At 33.9% G+C, this 21,215-nt stretch overlaps 2 protein-coding genes across 4 annotated transcripts in view; one reads left to right on the forward strand and one right to left on the reverse strand.

The window, feature by feature from the left end:
* LOC135226027 (E3 ubiquitin-protein ligase TRIM23-like) overlaps positions 1-21,136 on the forward strand; it is a gene marked incomplete at its 5' end in the record, with an annotated part of 91,489 nt that extends 70,353 nt beyond the window's left edge. The window contains 5 exon segments of one of the 3 annotated variants that reach the window (XM_064265514.1): positions 13-186; positions 5,101-5,268; positions 9,520-9,717; positions 13,353-13,553; positions 17,929-21,136. In XM_064265514.1, the coding sequence (XP_064121584.1) occupies positions 13-186; positions 5,101-5,268; positions 9,520-9,717; positions 13,353-13,538 (726 nt within the window). 3 annotated transcript variants of the gene reach the window in all.
* LOC135226049 (phosphatidate cytidylyltransferase, mitochondrial-like) overlaps positions 8,956-21,215 on the reverse strand; it is a 72,792-nt gene continuing 60,532 nt past the window's right edge. The window contains exon 8 of the mRNA XM_064265540.1: positions 8,956-9,091. The gene's annotated coding sequence lies outside the window, so the exon portion shown is untranslated. The remainder of the gene's footprint in view (positions 9,092-21,215) is intronic.

Here is a 21,215-nt window from a genome sequence, read left to right on the forward strand (position 1 = left end):
CAAATTTTCCAGATGGTAGCTGTTGTTGTTGATGGGGAACGTGCTATTCAGCAAGATGATGGCCGTTTGATTCTGGCCTCCCGAGATTTGTCTTCACGGCTTTCTCATGTAACTTCACAGGAGCAGCAGTTAGCACAGCTTGTTTCTCTTGCCCCTGATCCAGCAATACCTATCACTTTTACAAAGGTGTGTAGATTAAGCATTGTATTCACCCTATCAGTATTACTTACTGACAGGCATTAATGTTTGCTGTGAATTGCAGTTAGAATGCAGATTGTCATATTGACTTGAGAAATTTTGTGGGCATCCATCAAGACTAATTTGATCATCAAAACATTTTTGAGAAGTACTAAATGTCTGTGTACTGAGTCACAAAAACATGTATTGAACTAAGAAGAACACTATTGTGTACCTTTAGAAGAAATTTAATATTTTCATGCAAAACCACCTTTTATTATTAGGTCACATTTGTGGTCTTTGGTTGGTCTGCAACAGTAATGCCAAATATATGAATCCCGGGTTCCCCAGCAGTCAAGTGGCCCATTTTTTTCATGTAGTCTGGCCAATTCACTGTCAGAACTCGGTGTGCGTGGGAGAGAGGAAATTTTTACAGCATTATAAGTAATAGGTTTCTATAAAAAAGATTAATTTTGTTCTTAAAATATTAGCTTGTTTTGACTGCAGACCATTTAACCCTTAGTGGATGGACATGCTCATATGAGTAGCAATAACAGGTTTTGGGTGGACGACCGAGTGACTCATGGTGAGTAACAATATTACGCGTCATCGATATGGGGGAGGAATCGAGCGGGAAAGAGGTGCCAGTACTTCTATACCCCATAAATTCACTAATGGCAACTTTTATACTGGCTGAGATGAGAAACTGGACAGCTTAGAGCTTAGTTGTGGTCTTGAGTTTAAGGGAGGATGTACTGCTTCACTGTCTCACATGTGATGTTTTATAGATTTGCTCATAAATATACCAAGGGGTTGCTGTGGTTTTATTTCTTAATTGTTATGATAGTATGTCAGTTATAAATGTAATTTTGCAAAGAAAAATGCAAAGAAATATTAGAAAAAATAAATCTAAAAAAGTTACTAATGCATCTTCATTCTCGGTAAATTTATGTATGAAAATATTTTACATACAACAAATATGCTCAGAATTTGATACTGATATTATTTCTTATCTGTTTTGATATTGCGTGAGCTGTAAATATAATTTTACAAAATAAAATGAATTTATTTATTAGGAAAAACATGTATAACTTGGTAAAATTTATGATTGCCTTGTAAAAGAGGTCCCACTAGAATTATTTTCCTTACAGCATGTATATTTGCATATCTTTCCAGTGAGGCATTTTTTTCTTAAATTGACTGACTTCAGAAGTTTCCCTGGTCTAAGGTTCTGCATATTAATTTTTACGGCTCCTAAGGGTTAAATAGCTTTGCTTGTAATAATAATAATTATAATAATGACAATAATATGCTTACAGATGCTCTTCTACTTATGAATGAGTTATGTTCCAAATGGCTGTTCGTAAGTTAATTTTGTTTGTAAGTTCAACTCCGTACAGGCAGCCCGCGGTTAACGGCCCAATCGCTCTGCGGCGAATCGGTTTTATGGCTGTCGTAAAAAATATTCATTAAAAAAATAAGGCATTTTGAGGTATTTTTACGGCACAATTTTCGGTCAACAGCGCCGCTAGCGCCGTTATGTCTAATAAGTACGTACATTTGTAGAAATACCGTTCAGCCCATAAAGGTTATGCAAATGATATTAAAAAATTTATAGAAAGTTATTACATAGGTATTAGGGTAAAATATATGTGCCTGACGCTGTTCTATGCCGAAAATATTGAGTTAAATTATTGCAAATTTAGCCATGGATGTGTCGATTTATAAATGTTCATGCTTTTATGTTTAAAATGTGTATGAAAATTTATTACGTTTAGGGTATTTTTATTTCTGTACAGAAATATGATACAAAGGCAGCTTTTAAAACTGCCCTTCACGATATCAAATATGATGTTCTTTCATGTTCATTCTTGTAAGCCGCCATCTGTTGCTCTTCCGAAAATATTGAGTTATAAAAAGTGCAAATTTAGCAATCGACGTGTCGATTTTATAAATATTCATGCTTTTATGTTTAAAATGTGTATGAAAATGTATTACATGTAGGGTATTTTTATTTCTGTGCAGAAATATGATACTAAGGCAGCTTTTTGAAACTGCCCCTCACGTTATCTAATACGATGTTTTTTCATGTTCTTTCTTGTAAGCCGCCACCTGCCACTCTTCCGAAAATATCGAGTTAAAAAGAATGCAAATTTAGCGATCGATGTGTCGATTTTATAAATGTTCATGCTTTTATGTTTGAAATGTGTATGAAAATATATTACGTATAGGGTATTTTTATTTTTGTACATAAATATGATACAAATTAAGGCAGCTTTTGTAACTACCCTCAACGTTGTCAGAGGATGTTTTTTCGTGTTCGTTCTTGTCCGCCACTTCTGAAAAATGCATGGTGTTATTTTATTAATTATGCATCTTTTCCATAAATCCTTTAAAAAGTTATACATTACTTCACTGTATCCAATAATATTGTATGTATTCTCACATTATTGTATTATAAAATGCTACGGCAAATCTAAGCCAGTATTCCGCGGAGTGGCCTATGTTTTGGTTCCAAATCAGCTGATGGCAAATAAGAGTTTGTTTTGCCATGTTTCGCCATATTTAACGCAATTCTGAGCGAATTTTCTTGCTTCGAGTTAGCATAAACAAATATCTAGATACTTGACTTATATGAGACAATGTTATTTTTCCTTATACGACGTGCTTTTATGTGGAAATATGAATTGAATATGTTTCGTTGTGATTGTGAACTCGTTTTTTTTCATTAACAGATTACGTTGGCGGCATGTTTATTCCGTAAAAAAGTTACATGATTCCGTTTGCAATTTTCCTTTATATCATCGTAATATGAACTTTACGTTATTTATCTTATATTGGCGTGAAACCAACATTAAATGTGTTCTTTCAAGCACAGTAGTTTTGATTACAATGATTTTATCTCAATTTTATCTATGATTGTGTTTGAGGGCATACGTTTACTGGAGTTTTATCCTTGTTACCGATGCACGATAATAGTCATTAGCAACTTGAACAGTTTTCTCAGCTTCAGTTATAACTAGGTTTAAATTTAACAGTATATTTCCCAATTGACCTTTGATCAATATTGATCTTTGATCTATAGTGAATAAAGTTATTACTTTAAGATATCTCAGTTCTGTTCTACACAACATTATTTATAACAACTACTGTAATAGTGTACGATAGTACGATGATTGAAATACAAGCCAAACGGATGTTATCGAATTTGGTTGTACTTAGAAAAAAAAAAAATTTCTAGTTCGGTTGTTCATGGCTGTACACGTTTACGCAACGAATATAACGTTAAAACCACACTTCCATAATTCTCTTTTGCTGTTTTTGAACTTATGTAACTAGAAGATGGGATAAAGTTAGGCTATTGTAATTTGGTCTTTCATAAAATTGGATTATCGTAAGACGAATTATCGTAACTTGAACACTACAGCTACCTGTACACTCTACTTATAAAACCTTATTATATCTTTACATACTCTAGACACCCAAAGGATTAAAGCTAGTCTTTTATCACTTTACAGTATTTATAATACTATACTGTACTGTACAGTAAATTCCATAGTACTATACTGCATAAATATAATTTTACTTAGTGCGCCATCGCGATATTACGGCGCCGTTTGACTGGTCAGGGCGCTGTTAACTGGTCTAGAATTTTGAAAGAAGGTGTGCGGCGGCCGTGGGCTTTAAAATCGCTTAGCGTTGAAAATCACTTAGTGTAGGCAGCCAGGAACGGAATCCCTGCCGCTAACCGAGGGCCGTCTGTATGTGCAAAGTTAATACATACAGTACTATTTATATTTTTCATACTAAACCCAATACTAGTACTCTTACTGTATATTATAGAGTATTTTATTACTGCTAGTATTTGTTTTTTCACACTAAACCTTTTAAGTTATTGAAAAAGGCTTGAACCTTTTCCTGAATCAGCATGAGGCTAGGCATAGAGACCTTTGTCTCTGGTGTTCCATCCAGATACCCAGAAGTTTTTCCATTTTTCCTACCAACCTCCCCATTCTCTTACGCATAATTGTTGACTGGATTGGCACAGCACTTTTCATGTGTTCCATAATTTTGCCTGTGTTCTGCAAAATTGTGCCGATGGTTGAGCTATTCATCTTATAATGGCATGCTACATCAACCATTTTTTCACCACTCTAACTTCTTCATTTTACCCATTTTAGTTTCCATTGAGATGGCTTACCACCATTTAACACTACGTACCATTATTTCTCAATGATGATACTGCCAGATCGTTCACAGTGCTGTAAAAGTGATGAACAAATTTGTCCATGAATCAATCTAAACATTCTTTTAGCAATAACATTTCAAAATATGTTTATTTATGCATAAAACAGTCCAAAATAATATATATCTCAAACTTGATCCAATCTAGGATCATTCATAGACTCTTATGTTTTTTTACAATCTGTCATTCACAGTGTCGTACACGCGATAAACAAAATTGTCCATGAACCAATCTAAATATTATTTTTTAGCAATAACATTTGTAGATATGGTTATTTATACATAAAACAGTCCAAAACAGTGAATAACTTATTTGATCCTATCCTGAATTATTCATACAAACATTTTTTTACAAGCCTTTTTCACAATTTGTGGTTCACAGTGTCTTACAAGTGATAAACCAATCTATAAAAGTTTTCTGTGTTATTGCTTCAGGATATTTTTTATTTAGACATAAAGTGAATGAAAACTGTAAATAACGAAAATTCAACGAAATTTGGCAGTTGGTATACCCCTATAATTCTTGAGTGGGTTGTTAATATGAGAGCTGTTATGGGTAGCTGTGTTTAACGATTCATTCTGATAGTTTAATAATAGTGATAATAATAGTAGGAATAATAATACTGTTTAATAATAGTGATAATAATAGTAGGAATAATAATACTGAACTGCTTACAGGATAATCGCATTCATATTGGAGCAAGAATTGAGATGAGAGTGGTAACTTTAGGATTAGATGGTGCTGGTAAAACTTCAATCCTCTTCAAACTGAAGCAAGATGAATTTGTTTCAACCATCCCAACCATTGGATTCAATGTGGAAACCATTGAATACAAGAATTTCAAAGTAAGGCTACCTCTTGTTTTTATCACATTTGTATTTAATTGGTTTTATATCGGTCTAATGAGCAGTGAATTTGAGCAGACATTTCTTTTTGACTTTGAAAAAAGTTTTTTTCCTGAACTTGTTTCTTTAATCTCCATTTTACTGTAGATTTTTGTGTTGTACTGTCACGTTACAAAATATTGCATCAGTTGCCTTAATGTTTTGGACAATAGGTTTTTATGGAAATATTCAGCAAGCGGTTTCTGACAACTATTCGCCTGGCTGCGCAGGCGCACGATATGCTATGGTGACAGGCTAAGTTTCTGTTAGTTGGTTACAGCCTATAGGTTGCCGTAGAGCAAGATCCTTTTCTTGCACACGAATGGCTTACTTTAATAAAAAAAAAATGAGTCACTTGCTAATGTATATTATGGCAGGCGAGCTAAATAACATTGTTTAAAGAAAATTTAAATTATTATCGTTCTTTCGTATATTACCTCTTTAATAATTCTGGGACGTATTTATTTTTTCCTATAACTCAGACTAACCATTATTTTCGGTCTGAATAGGGTTTTTTAGCACTCAAAATTGCAGGCCTATATGTTTTGCGTATACAGCATTAAAAACAAAACTTTTTTTATCATAATCTTATAAAAAATGTAAAATAAATGTTTGACCAGGCTTAATGATCCTAGCCTGGTCTGTGAAAGACGGAGAATCCTATAATGGGCAGTATGATTTTGTTTATAAGTATTTGTGTGGTTTTCGATTTTTATAATCAATAATGTGTTCTTTTAGAGTCGTTATGCCAAATATATAATTGATCATGTCAGTATATTGAGTGGCATATTTCTGAAACCGCGTGACTGAGGACTGAATTAGTAACTCCTAGACAGAGGTTGAAACGTAGCATTAAAAAATTTCGTTTGGTGGAAAAATATCAACTAATAAAAGTTCAATAAATGCTTTAGAATGTAATTTAGTGTAACTCCCAAAGCACAGATAAATCAGTTCACACAGATGTTACATTCTAGGCCTATGTGACTTGCATTAAACCATTCATTTATATAGGAAAAAATATATATATTTCCAGTTTCCTTCTCTTCTGTGTCTGAATTCTCTTTCAAATATATAAACATATTCTGTCAATGTGATGTTTTTATGATATTAAAAAGAAAATTAGCATATGTAAGATTTATAAGTTGTGCATCAACAACAGTCTCCTCAAAATTTGGTGTTCCAGGCGTGCCAACCGAACTGCAGACTTCACTGCATTTCACCACCCTTCGGTCAAGCGAAATGTATTTATATTACTTTAAGGAAGTTATAAATTATGTAATATTTTTTATATTATATTCCATATGCTAGCTTGAAAAACGTTTTTTCTTTTAACAGAAAGATCTTTAAACACACGATAACCTGATAACATATTTCATAATGATCCGGACAAAATACTTAAAAACCTGTATTAAACAAGGTTTTCTTGTGCAGTTTTATTTTTACTTGTGATAATAGATTTCAATGTTCATATTATAAAGAAATTTTCTCAAACTAATTATAGATTTCAGTATTCATATTATAAAGAAATGTTCTCAAACTAATTATTGTATGGAAAATAAAAAATAAAAACCATCTGAACCATATATTTCATAAAGGGATGCAATATTTAATAGCGTAATCGTTACCAACTACTAATACATAGTAATGAATTCGGATAAAAAAATAATTTTGTATTGTCTTTGAAGTTTATTTACATGCCATAAAATATAGGAAGGGTGAAAGTAAAATACTGTATATGAAAACTTTTAACATGGAAGCAATTGGAAACTGTTGACATACATCAGTCCTCTTATATATATTGTATGCAAGAAATTTATCCGAAGCCTTTTGCATAAGGTAACAAACCCCACATAATGCAGTAAAGTACATACTATGGTATTTGTTTGTAATATACTTGTACAGCAGGTATATGTGCATGATACTGTTCTTTTTTAAATCATTAAGACAGGAAATACAGTACACAATCCTTTATCTGAAATCCTTAGGGCCAGATGTGTTTTGGGTTTTGGAATTTTTGGATTTTGGAACTGTGGGGTCAGGATCATAATCAAACATCACTATTGCAGCAAAAACATTGTTTTTTCCATTTTTTTTCTTTTCTCATTATAGTTACCGTATTTATCCATTATAGTACATTATTATTTATACAGAAGACCCCTGCTATTCGTATACTTGCCCAGCTTCAGATTGTTCTGTGGACTGTATAGACTCATTATTCGTGGAAAATTTGCCTATTTGCGGTATTTTTCACTGAGAAATATTCACAAATTACTGTATTTTCATGACAATTGGATTTTTTGTGAAAAAATTGAAAATACTTAAGTTATTTTGTGTTGTAACTATCAAAATAGGCAGTTCTAAGCATTTTTAGAGGGGTTTTAAGCATTCGTGGATTTTAGCTATTTGCGGGGGGTGTGGTAGCCATCCCCCCGCAAATACGAGGGGTCTACTGTATTAATATACTATTGAATGAATGTGAGATAATTAAGATCATCAATAATAAAATAGTAGGACAATTAAGACCATATGTTCACTAACATTTTTTCAACAAAAACATTCAGTAAAATTCAAAAATATATATAATCAAAATAATTGTAATGAACTTGTGAATTTTAACAATAAGTAAGACTGTAAAATACATTTCATCATATCAGTCTTGGAGAGGATTGTTCTTTATTGTCACTATGTTGTCATTAGTTTGTAGTCGTACATTTGATCACTACAACATACTTTATGGGATTTTTCATACTGTTATAATAAAGTTAAAATTATTATTAAATTCTTGTTTTCAAGACAAAATAATTGTATAAAGCAAAATATTGAGTAATTTTTGCCATCAGCAGTCAAACAGTCACGAGCTTGGTAACGTTCCAACTTAGTACTGTCAAACATCTATGAACAGAACAGCAGTAGGGGGTTGTCAGTAGCTAACAGATCTCCATACAACCAGCCAACCAATTAGGTTTTAGCTCACATGAAGCTGGCGATGACGTATGTGTGCGTTTTGAATACATTATATAGTTTTTAATAGTGAATGTATTTTACTGATTACATGAAGAATAGAATGAATTCCTTCTCATTACTTTTTTTTGCTTTAGAAGATATTTACTAATGCTGCATGGACCTACCATCAAAATGAAATTTATCTCTTAAATCTCTTGAGGAATGCTAATCCATTTCTGTATACCTGCTAGTCATAACTTTTACAGTCCAAGTGACTGTTGCCAGTCACTTGGATTTTTTTTAATGTCTTCCAAAAATATATTACCTGCAGTACACATTCTTATTTCACATGAGAGAGGGATTATTTAGGTTAGGACTCAAAGTCTTGGGAGATGTACAATTATTTTATTATCTTGGGAATTTTTTTGTTTGGTAATCTTGGGATTTTTTAGGTCAGTTCTTGGGATTTCATGAGAAAAATAATTTGAGTAGCAGCAAACACCCAAATGCCAGTCTACCAATCTTATGAATTGATGCTCTACTTTCCACAAAATGTTTTCAGTTTTTAGAATTTTGGTGAAGGATTAACTTACCTGTATGATAAAATACGTACTACTGTTTACTGTATTATGAGACAATACAGTACTTGTATGACTAAAAAAATAAATAATTGATCTCTAAAGAAACTGATAAATATATATGTACTATATAAAATATTAATAAACTTCTACTGAATACTGTCCAACTTTTTCTGTTGCCTCCTTGAGATAGAAATTGATGATGTATGCATCTGCTTTAGGAGAACTCTGCACACCCAAGGATGGACTTCACACTGGAGGTCCTGGGATGTCGGAAACAAATGATGTTGATAGAGTTTTCATTGTTACAAGTTCTTTTCTTTTGCTTTATAATTTATCAAAAGGTTTTTACAGGTGTCATAAAACTCTTTTGACGAAACATGATTTTTTTTCCTCTAAAATAATGTGCATAGTAATCTGGAAGACTTCTGTTAATTTTTGTAATGTTCATAGTCCTTGTTTTATTTCTTTTGTTTCTTTTTCTTCATGTTTATCTTGTATTGTAGAATCAGCTGTCTTGGATAGACTAGATTTTTAAACATTAATTTTTTTCTTCTTTGATGCCATATTAATTGATTATCCCAAAGAAACACTAAGCACAACTAAAATAGCATACATATATATACATACAGTATTTCCTTTTTGGGAAAATATATTTCCAAAATTTTGAACAATTTTGATTTTTTCAAAGTTCACAGTGTGGGATGTTGGTGGGCAACCCAAATTACGACCATTGTGGAGGCACTACTACTTCAACACCCAAGCAGTAATCTTTGTTGTGGATGCAACAGATACCGACCGACTGCCCGAGGCCCAATCAGAGCTTACAAAACTTATGACAGAGAGGGAACTTAAAGATGCATCCCTGCTTATCTTTGCTAACAAAGAGGTTAGTGTGTATTAAATGTGCTCTGCATCATTAAACTGTCATGGCACTGAATATTTAACAATTGTTGTTTATAGTGGCAGTTGGTTAACCCTCTTACGCCGATTGGACGTATTAAACGTCGAGTCAAAATGTCTCCCGTATGCCGATTGGACGTATCATACGTCGGCTCAAAAAAGTTTTTTTAAAAATTCGCGGAAAAATACTTATAGGCCTACCAGCCGAAAACTTTTGTATCACGCGCCTTGGGGGATGCTGGGAGTTCACAGATCAAGGCGTTGTTTTGTTTACAATCGCTACGCAGGCGCGCAAGCGCGAATTTCTTTCTTATCGCACTAAAAAGTATCAGTGACACATCTCGGAAATTATTTCGTCACTTTGACATAATTTTTGCACCATTTTAAATTATCCTTTACATGAAGTATTATATATGAAAATGTGTGCAATTTCATGTAAAATACAACAAAAAAATACTCATGATTGTATCTTTTATCAGTTTTGAAATATTTTCATATATATAACGATAAATGCAAAAATTTCAACCTTCGGTCAACTTTGACTCTACAGAAATGGTCGAGAAACGCAATTGTAAGCTAAAATTCTTATATTATAGTAATATTCAATCATTTGCCTTCATTTTGCAACAAATTGGACGTCTCTAGCACAATATTTCGATTTATGGTGAATTTATGAAAAAACTTTTTCCTTACGTTCGTGCGATAACTCTTCCGATAAATTTTTTCGTTGCGATTGTCCTAATGTTTGCACCCTTTAAATTTGCTGTTACTAAAGTTTATATATGGAAATGTGTGAAATTTCATGCACAATACAACAAAAAAAAACCCATGGTTGTAGCTTTTATCAGTTTCGAAATATTTTCATATAAATAACGTTAAGTGCAAAAATTTCAACTTTCGGTCAACTTTGACTCTACCGAAATGGTCGTTTGAGTCTACCGAAATGGTCGAAAAACGCAATTGTAAGCTAAAACTCTTATATTCTAGTAATATTCAATCATTTACCTTCATTTTGCAACGACTTGGAAATCTCTAGCACAATATTTTGATTTATGGTGAATTTATGAAAAAAAAAAAAAAAAATTTTCCTTACGTTCGCGCGGTAACTCTACCGAAAAAATCAGAATTTTTTTGTGCGATTGTCGAAATGTTTGCACCATTTAAAATTAGCTGTTACATAAAGTTTTATATATGAAAATGTGTGCAATTTCATGTAGAATACAACTAAAAATGATTGAAGGTTGTAGCTTTTCTCTTTTTTCGAAATATTTGCATATAAATCATGATAAATAGAAAAAAACCACGTTCGGTCAAATTTGACTCTACCGAAATAGTTGAAAAACGCAATTGTAAGCTAAAACTCTTACGGCCTAGTAATATTCCGTCATTTTTCTTCATTTTGAAACAAATTTGAAGTCTCTAAAACAATATTGTGATTTATGGTGAATTTTTGAATAATATATTTACCTTCACTCCGCGCGCCGATTCGCGGCCGCAAGTCTCCGAAATACGTACATCGCATTATCCTAATATTTGCTCCTTTTCATATTAGCCTTTTTATAGAGTTTCATATATCAAAATGTGTGCAAATTCATGAAAAATATAATAAAAAATAATTGAAGGTTGTAGCTTTTTCCATCTCCGATATATGTGCATATAAAAAAATATATATATAAAAATTTCGACATTCGGTCAAATTTAACTCGTCCGAAATGGTCGAAATCTGCAATTCTAATCTAAAACTTTTACAGTATCGTAATATTCAATCATTTGTCTTAATTTTGAAACAAATTGGAAGTCTCTAGAACAATATTTAGAATTACGGTGAATTTTTGAAAATATAACATTTTTTTACGTCCACGCGTTACGAATTCGTACATCATTTGTGATAATATTTTTCCGGTGTTGCTTTTATTGTTTTACTATGTATTATATATCAAAAGGATTGCAATTCAGTGTACAATACAACGAAAACAAAAGTAACTCGTTAGCTTTGACCGTTTTTTGCACAGCGTGATTTGAATACAATTATCTATGAATTTTTTTTTTTGCTACCATATATCACATAATTTACATATGATAATGATATTATTTTTTATTTCTGATGTTTGCCTACTAAACTTCAGGCAATGAAAAAAAATTAGTCAAAAATGAACTCTTAATCTTCAAAACTAAGCGCGCTGTGATTTTTTGAAAAAATTATTTTTTCCGCTTCCGCGCTCACTCCAAACCGGCGCCGGCATACAGGAGAGGTTTTGATTTTTAGGGCTTCGGCGTAAGAGGGTTAATGACGAGGATGGCTATTAATGTTTTCCTCTTTTAACATTTGTAACTTACTTTTTTTTCCTTATTCTGTAATCATTTGAAGAGAAGACCAGTTGATCTTGAAATTACAGTGTTTTTTCAAGTTTCAACAAAAAACATTTTCCATGTATATTTTGATTTTGATTATGAAAAAGTTTCATGAACATGCGTAAGCACTCTTAGGTAGTCAGTGATAAATAGTCTGGAATTTTATAAATGAAAGTTGTATTGGTGTTCATCAAAGATCAAGAAGTCTTTTACATTTGATCATAGGAATAGATCACATTAAAATATGGGAGGCCTCTGGGAGCTCCTGTTATGTAGACAGTGTGGTGTTAACAGCAGAATAAAAAGTGTTTTAAAATTGTTCAAAAGCCGAGAAAGGGGCAGGACAGATCAGTGGGAAATCCCAGAAATCATGGAAAAATGTGTGATTGAGAACCTCAAACTGATGGGAATTAAAAAAAAAAAATGAAGCACAATACATCATCATCTGCATTCACATTTTCACATCAGGGTTAGACATATGATGATGATATGTCTTAACTGGTGTGAAAATGTGAATGCTGATGATGATGTATTGTGTGTGTGTGTATGGGGAGAGGGCAAAACTCATCTTTGAGGTAGAAATAATCTGTTCCTTTGAAGAAATTTGCTTTGAATAAGTTAATGATTCATCTAGTTCATATTGTACCCTCTGTGAACACTGCGAGAAAATAGGATGAATCATAGTGTTGAAAGTTTGCTTAGGGAGCCTCAGATAATTTAAGTGATAATTCCACATTTGGTTAGTAGCCCTTTGGTAGTGGTTTTGTATTCAGATGATATAGTTGCATAGATTCATGCTTGATGCTTGATGTTTGGCTTTTGCTAGTTGTATTTTCATGTGGTATGTATTGTCCTCAGGTCTTATATAATCTATGACATCAAGTTTTCAGCCTGTGTAAGATTTTACATTTACATATATGAGCAACTGATTATTTTGAGATGAATGCCTTACTGTAAGGCATTCATCTCAGTCCAATAGACTGTATACATTAAGTAGAAGAATGGTAAACTCAGTAAGGTGAAGATTACCCTTCTCACAGGGTTAGGTCATTGAAACCTGTTTTGACACTTTGGAATCATCTGCTTTCTCTGACAAAATATGGGCTATTTTGGTGAGAAACTTCATTATATAAGTTAACACGTTCTTTTTGTAATTTAATTAAGGAAAGATGGATGATTGCATCGATGTACAGAATACATTTTCGTAGTCCTCAATGAATGTCTTAAATTTGACTTTTAAAAATTAATTTTACTTATTGTTTGTTCTAGAACTGTGACGGTGCACAAGGAGTGGCGTCATTGACAGAGAGTCTTGGTGTACATAAACTATGCTTAGGGAGGTCTTGGCACATTCAGCCTTGTGATGCTCAGTCTGGGACTGGTCTTCACCAAGGCTTGGACTGGTTAGCACGGCAATTAGTCCCTTCAGAAGTTTTGAACTCTACTGCAGCGTAGAATGTTTTTTATCAGGTAATATATTACTGTTGTAGTATTAAATAAGAATTGAAAATAAGTGTCCTATTGCATAGTGAAATCAAATGTTTTTAATATGATAAAGGTACCTAATACTTCATTTTAGATTTTGTCACAAATTTGCTGTGGAACAAGATACTAGACTATAAGTTATGCATTTCCTCTTTTTGTTTCAAGATTGTAGTCCACAAGCATTTAGATGTATTTACACCTTTGTCTTTTTCTTTTAAGCCTCCTTGGTATCCAAAATGTTTTACCCAAGACAAGTGTGGTGATTACCTTACATCCTGGATATGTATTGTTAAGTTCTGTATGAACTTAATTAAATGCTAAGTTGTTAGATTTTAATCCCTTCAAAAAAAAAATCTAATTTTCTGATTCCTTTGCCAAAAGAATTCATACCTCTAATCTATGTGATTCTTGAGGAAGAAAGCCCCTGCCACAAAAAAAGAGCTCCTGATTATCCTAAAAAAAGGTAGTTTATCAGCCATTACCATTGTTCATTGCATTTAGAAAGATACTCTATGAGCATCCTGTCATTCCAATCATTCCGAGATTGATTTATGCCTTACTGGCCTCCCCACCATAGTTTTAATGGTACATATTTAGCTTTGCTGTGATAATGAAACCACTCTCATAATAAGGCATCCTAATTTCAAGGTTATTTTGTTATAACCAATTGGGTGTGTACCCCATAGGGGAGAGTACCGTCAGTGCACCATGTACGTATTACTTGAAGGTGCTTTGCAGCAAGCATCCTTTGGCCCCTAGCTGCAACCCCTTTCATTCATTTTATTGTACCTCCTTCCATATTCGTTTTCTTCCATCTTACTTTTTACCTTCTAACAATTTTCTTTGTGGAACTGTGGTTTTCCTCCTGTTACACATTTAAAACTTTCTGTACTCTCAATGTACCTTTAAATGTTGAATGACCTTATAGGTCCCACTGCACGGCCTTAATTTTACATTCTAGTTCTAATTATGTATGTTCACGTTCTAATTATATATATGTTACATTCAGTAATTTTTTTAGTAGACATAAGATCTGTGGACTTTTAAGGATACATGCACCTCTTGAATCCTCAGATATCCATTAGCTACTCATTTCAGCCTAGAATTGTCTAGTTGTTTGCAGAATCACCATTTTCATGCATCATTTTAACCTTAAATTTATTTATTACTCGGTTCATTGTTCTCTTTATCTATTTTCACTTATTGTTTTGTGATTGAGTTTTAAAAGTGGGATTTCTGTACCTTAATTGCTTCTGTGGTTAGTGTTTTCTTCCAGTTCACTGTCTTATGGTCATGGCTAATGGTAAGGAGTTGGTCATTTATTTTTTCTGATATAGTTATGCTTTTTTGCATCATCAGTAATATTCTTTTATTTCTGATTATTCATACACAGAACAAAAATAGGATAGGATAATCTTCTTGTGCCAGCTGGAAACCAGTTAAAAACAATCAAAGATTGTAAAGCAAGGAATCTGTTGCATCTGGAAATTCATGCGTATATGAGGCGGAAGCTGGTCACCAATCATGCATAGAACCTCATGACGTGCTAGTCTTTCTTTGTCTGCCTTGGAGAGTAGTCACTTTTGCTCTCCTCCCAAGCCAATTGCTTTGTTTACCCATAATTTCTTTTTGTTTCAGTGTATTTGTGTGCTTTGTTATCATGGAGCCCTCTGATTATGCAAGGCCTTGTAAATGCTTCTGTCTGGGCCTTCAGGGTTTTCTGTGCTCCAGGTTTTTGGCTGCTACCATTACAGATCCTGATACGACATGTAGTAGGTGCCGATCTAATTTTTGTACCATTACCATCCTTGCCCGGAATGTTGTTCCTGGCCTAAGTCTCAGTGGAGGGCGTTTTACAAGAAGAGGGAGCATCGTAGTTTCTATTCAATCTTCTTGGGAGGGTTTTTTGCCACCTCGTTTGGACGTTTCAGCATCTCCCTCTTCCAGGAGTATCCCCTATGCATCAGTTGTACCGCCGTCTCCTTCCTTTTCTTCCATCAATTCATCGTTGGAAGTATCAGGAGTTGCACAGGATGAGATTATGTTTAATGTAGCCCTCTCCCGTGGGATCTATTGTCGTTCCCGAGAGGGAGGAAGCTACGCCTTCTTATTCCTTTATTTCAGATTCCGAATCAAACAAGATGGCAGCTGTTTGGGCATCTCTAGGCTTACGGGGTTCCTCCTCCTTGGAGGACCTTCTTTCACATTTCTTGGTGGCTCATACCCCCCTGCTGCCCCCATTGGCAGTCCCCCCCACCTCCAGCCCTACGTTAATTTAATTTGGCTCTCGTGTGCTGCCTTTTAGCGGGACACCTGTGACAGCGTCGACACTTGCTGGGTCACCTTTTTATTGCTCCACCATTCCTGCTATTCGAGGTGTTGTAACATCAGTCCCAGCATCCTCTCAGCCTATGACTTCAGCTGTGGTGGTTTCTCTTCCTTCTGTAGCTGTGACATCATCTCATTCGCCTCTGACATTATTTCTTCCTCTCACTGAACCATCAGAGACGTTTCAAGCTATGTTCGAGAGGCTGGACTCTCATTTTTTTGAGAGAGGTATTCTGCTCTCCCTGGCAAGAAGAGTCGTAGAAGGATTGATTCTTCCCCTTACCCTTCTAGCAAGAGACGTAGATGGAAGAAGCTCTCTCCCCCATCCCCTTCTGCTTCTTCATCTCCATCTCCTCCTTGCCCTCAAGTTAAACATTGGAGAATTATGTACTTTGTGGCATCGTCTCTTGCGAGTGAGAGGAGTGCATCTCTGTCTTCTCGGCACGGCCGTGTCTCCCCCTTACATGTACGTGTACGTGCAGGTGAGAGGAGTGATTCGCCAACTTCTCTGCATGTCTGTGCCTATGCCTGACACGTAACGTGTACATGTTGGTGGGAAGAGTGATTTGCCTGACTTCTCTACATGGCTGTCTTCCCCTTTCACATACGTGTTCGTGACGATGGAAGAGTTGTGAGTCAAAGGAGTAGTTAGCTGTTTTCTCTACATGGCCATATCTCTTCCTTACATGTACGTCTTCGTGACCAAAGAGGTGTTGTGAGTGATAAGAAAGCTTTGCCGGCTTCTCTACAAGGCCGTGTCTTTCCCTTACACATGCGTGTTTGCAATTATGGAAGTATTAGCCTCTTATGTCAGCCATCTCCATTTCCTGTTCCTGTTCCAGTCCGTCGTAAAGATGATAAGACTCCGATTAAGAAGTCGAAGATGTCTGCTATGACCCTGTCACATACGTCTTCCAAGGATTGTTCTCTCTGCAGTGTTGCAGTTGACGGTCAAGAGCGTGAGGCTATGTACTCTGGGCCACAGACGTGTTTCTCGTTTGCCTCCCAAAGTCTGGGACCTTAGGAATCAGTCTCCGTCAGGAAGTTCGCTTTGTCGTCATTCCGTCTCATGGCCGTGCACTTGATTCGTCGCACATTCATGTACGTGATTTGTCCCTCGAACGTGTATGTGGTGTGTCACATGAGTGCGTATACTGTTTGGGTCAAGACCATGTACAGGTTTCTTTGCATGGCCTTGTTTTGTCATTAAGTTCTGATGTTAAATGACAAACAGCCAGAGCTCTACAACAGTCCACTCTGCCTTCCCTTCTTTTTCTTGTCACAAATCATATGGAAGACCTGCTCCTTCTGAAAAGAGCATTTTGGCATTACCTGTGGAGAACTGAAGATTCCAGAATTGTCATCTTCAGGCTCTTCCGCAATAAAGAAACTAAGGTATCTCTGATGATACAGTAATACATTTGCTATGGCAAAATATCCTAAGAGCCTACATTATTGTTTCAGATGGCAAAGCAGACTGGGTAAGAGTGCAAGTCCTTGAAATCAGTCTTTCTCTATTTGTTGCTTTTAGGCGCAATAAAGATGTTTCTTTTATGTCATATTTGGTTGCATATTGTTCCAACTGGGCCAAGATGCTGGCTTAAAACCATGGCTCTATCCAGTTTTTCTTATTTACATTTCTCAAAATTATGAGTCTCCTAATAGAAATTTGCTTCTAGCTGTCTGTGAAAGGCATCAGTATGGATGTAACCTAACCTCTTTTCCCTGGGATATAAATGATGCCTCATGCCAAAACTCCACTGCCCAGTTCCATGTATGGATGACCTTTATTAGACCTTTCTTTCTTTTGATTTTATGTGAAATTTATAAATATTGGTCATCTTTTAGTTATGCAGTAGTAGTTCTTTTTTACATTATGGTAAAAGCTGCTTCTGATTCCATAATAGACTCTGGTCATGAATTTGTTATGGGTAAAATGTATATGAATACCATTAGGCTTTAACTTTAGATATTTAAGACAATTGAAATAACTTATAAGTTAGTTGATTTATTCTTAAATTTTTTTTTCAAGCAGGGTCGTGACGGAGATCTGCAAAAAGTCTTAAAATGAAGGTAAAGGTCTGTTGTCATGAATACCAGCATTAGTTTAAGTTACTGTCTTTTTGTTGCAGAAAGTAATAGTTTACTCAAGAGGAAAAAATTTGGTCCAATGACAGTTGCAGAATTTGCTCAGATACTTAAAATTTATTTAATATTTTCAGTGTAATTTCCTTGGTATTTTTTTTTGTGATTATCGTGATAGCAGGCCATGACAATAGGATATCAATGATCCTTGAACTGAGTAGCCTGTAAGTATTTGGCACGGAGGTATTATTTACACATTGTAGCTCTTTGTAGAGTACTTAGCCATATTTTATGACATTTTTGGTTTGTTATAGCAAATCATGTAAAACATTTTAAATTGGTACTGTGTAAGTTGTTTCTAGCAGATTTTATTGTGATTTTACTAGAGGAAGTTTTGCACATCTGACTATTGTATATGATGGAATGCACCATAAGTAGCTTTTAGATTTTTAGTAGTATTATTTTCTCCATGGCCTTTTATGTTGTGTAATGATATATGATTAAAGCAAGCTTAATAAATTTTCAGTGTACGTACTTGAAGGTTTTAAAAGATAACAAAGTTACCAGTTTAAAGAGCAGTCCAGTGATGCAAAATTGCTAAACACATTATTGAAGCAGTGTAATAAAATTCATAAGTTTTATGTGTTATAGTAGTTTCATTAATTGATGTGGCAAAGTTGCCCTATTACTTATTTGTTGATCATGCTTTCTATTTTCTTGTATTAGTGTGTTTAAAATTTTGCTTGGATTTCCATATTCCAAAGTAACTTGATTTTTATTTTCTGAGTTGATGTATTTCTATTTCAAGGCTAGTCATGCAATAATGATCATTAATAGGATAACAGAAATCAAGAAAGCATCAACATACATTTTCTCTTATGACTTAAGAGCTGTAGTTCTTATCCTAACTTGTATCTTTTCCAACTATTATAGATACAGATTTTTTTACTTTGCCTTCCCTCTTTTGGACCTTGTGGTAGCTTGTGGCTCCACATTAGTTATTGCATCTTTTCTTGATTTTTAATTTGACAGTAGCAAATTAATTTTCTTTAAACTGTCATTTCTTAAGCTGCCGTCAACATTAAAACTTTTTTAAAGTTTAGTTTCTAGTCTGATTGTTCACTTGTCTGGTTAAACTACTTATATGTATATAATTAAGGTGTAAGGATGGCTACCCGATAACTTTAATTAGACATACAATAGTTTTTTTATGCTCCTAGTCATTTGCCTTTATCGTAACGATTATTAATTTTTAATCTTCCACAGTAAAGTTTACATTTTCTTTGACACAACTCTAATTTTTTGTTTTCTCATTTTCTCTTCAGTTCTTCCATAGAAGATTTCACGAATTTATTACAGTGAAATCATCCTTGAAGCTTTGGTACTTCAAGTTATTTCTATTCATTGAGTAGGTAAGACATGGACTAATGTCCATGAAAGAAAATAAGGCTTTTCTGTTTGAGATTAACCCATGTATATTGTTGAAAAGTTTTCCTATCTTTATATAATCACATTTTTTTTCCTGTTGATTCTTTGTAAGGCTGGTGGCTCACCACTTCAACCTCCTGTTGTTTCTTTACTTGTTCTGTGATTGAAATACTTCCATTGTTTCTTGTGAATGAAATCTGATCTATGTACTTGAATACTTTATGAATCTCGGTTATCATTTTGCTTTTTTCATTGGACCAATTCTTGGTTATCCTCTCACTTTATGGACTTGCTGGCCTTATGAAACTTCTGTTTCTAATGACTAATCAGTCTGGTTAAACTGCTATGTCACATAAGTATTTATCTCTTTAAGAAATTGGTTTGCCAGTACCCTTGATAATATTCTGATGTTTTCAACAGGTTGTGACAATACAATGTTAGCTAATTTGTCATATAGGACTTCAAGTCTTCTTTCTTATCTTTTATTTCTTATTGCAACAACTAATATTCAACTCTTATTCATAAGAAAAAAATCTTCATGCAGGTACTCTTGAGTCTAGAAATGTAACTTAGTGGTCTTGTTTTAAACTACTGGCATGCATGTGATGTGAATTAACATTCATTTTTAAATACTGTAATTTACCGACAGTCATTTGTACAAATAAGATCTTGGTCAGTACATAATTTATGCATATGGCACATAAATGCTATGCATCATTCGTCAAGATAAATCTCTTCTTAAGTTTTCAAGTAAGGGAATAGGGGAATGCTTATTTTGAAACTGAAAAAGTGAGAAAATGGTGGATAATTAATTTTGTGTCAAAGTAATCATTGTCCATGTAGGATATGGTTTCATATAATGAGTTTATCTTGTAAAATATGAATAACCTATTTTTTTAAAAATGGGTGAAGGGAATCATTTCAGTTTATGTAATACTAAATTTTTTAAATAACAGAACATAAAACAATATTTATTACAACAGTGAGATATTATTGAAGTAGAATTTTCAGCTGAATAAGAACTTTAAGATGGTTTTTTGTAAAAATAGAAAGAGAACTTATCAAGGTATTTTTTGTGAATATATGTGGACAGCTCTACCTTTTACCTGGTTTTCAGTTTCTTTCATTCACTTTTCAAGGTACATTTAAGGGGTTTATGTCATTTCTTGTAAGACAACATCCCCATATGATATAGAATGTAATTTTGCAGCATGTTCCATTTTTATGAAAAAAGCCCTCTCATAGCCAAGCATAATGTGATTGTTGGCTAATCTTAAACAGAACCAACTTTAGGAGAAATTGTATTTTTTTATTTTCTATATTTTCTTACTATTACAATGAAACAGGAGTGTGTGTAAAGGTTGACATCGATTTATCAGGCACTACAAACCTCTCTTTCTTGAAATTGGCTAGATTACGTATGCTTTAGTTAAAAATCCTGATGTTCAGAAAGCCTAACCATTGTTCTATTTTATGAATGCAGAGAATTTTCTATATGTGGGCTCAGATTCCCAGCCTGTTGCATATCTAACTTTGTAAAAGATTTTACAGTCGTAGCATACTTAATAGTGTGTTTGTAAAGGAGTCTATCTATAAGTTCAAATTTTTTTATGGAATGTGATTGACATTATATAACTTTAGTGATTGACAGTGTTATATTTATAGTAGTGAATAATGTATATGATCTTAACAGACAAAAAGCATGGTAAATATAACTATACAGCAGAGTTGTTAATTTCACTAATTTCCATCAAGTGCTGTCAATTAAATTTTGTATTGCTACTATTTATTAAGTAACTTTCTCAG

Source organism: Macrobrachium nipponense, chromosome 20 (assembly GCF_015104395.2).
Source record: "Macrobrachium nipponense isolate FS-2020 chromosome 20, ASM1510439v2, whole genome shotgun sequence".
Classification (NCBI taxonomy): Eukaryota; Metazoa; Arthropoda; class Malacostraca; order Decapoda; family Palaemonidae; genus Macrobrachium; species Macrobrachium nipponense.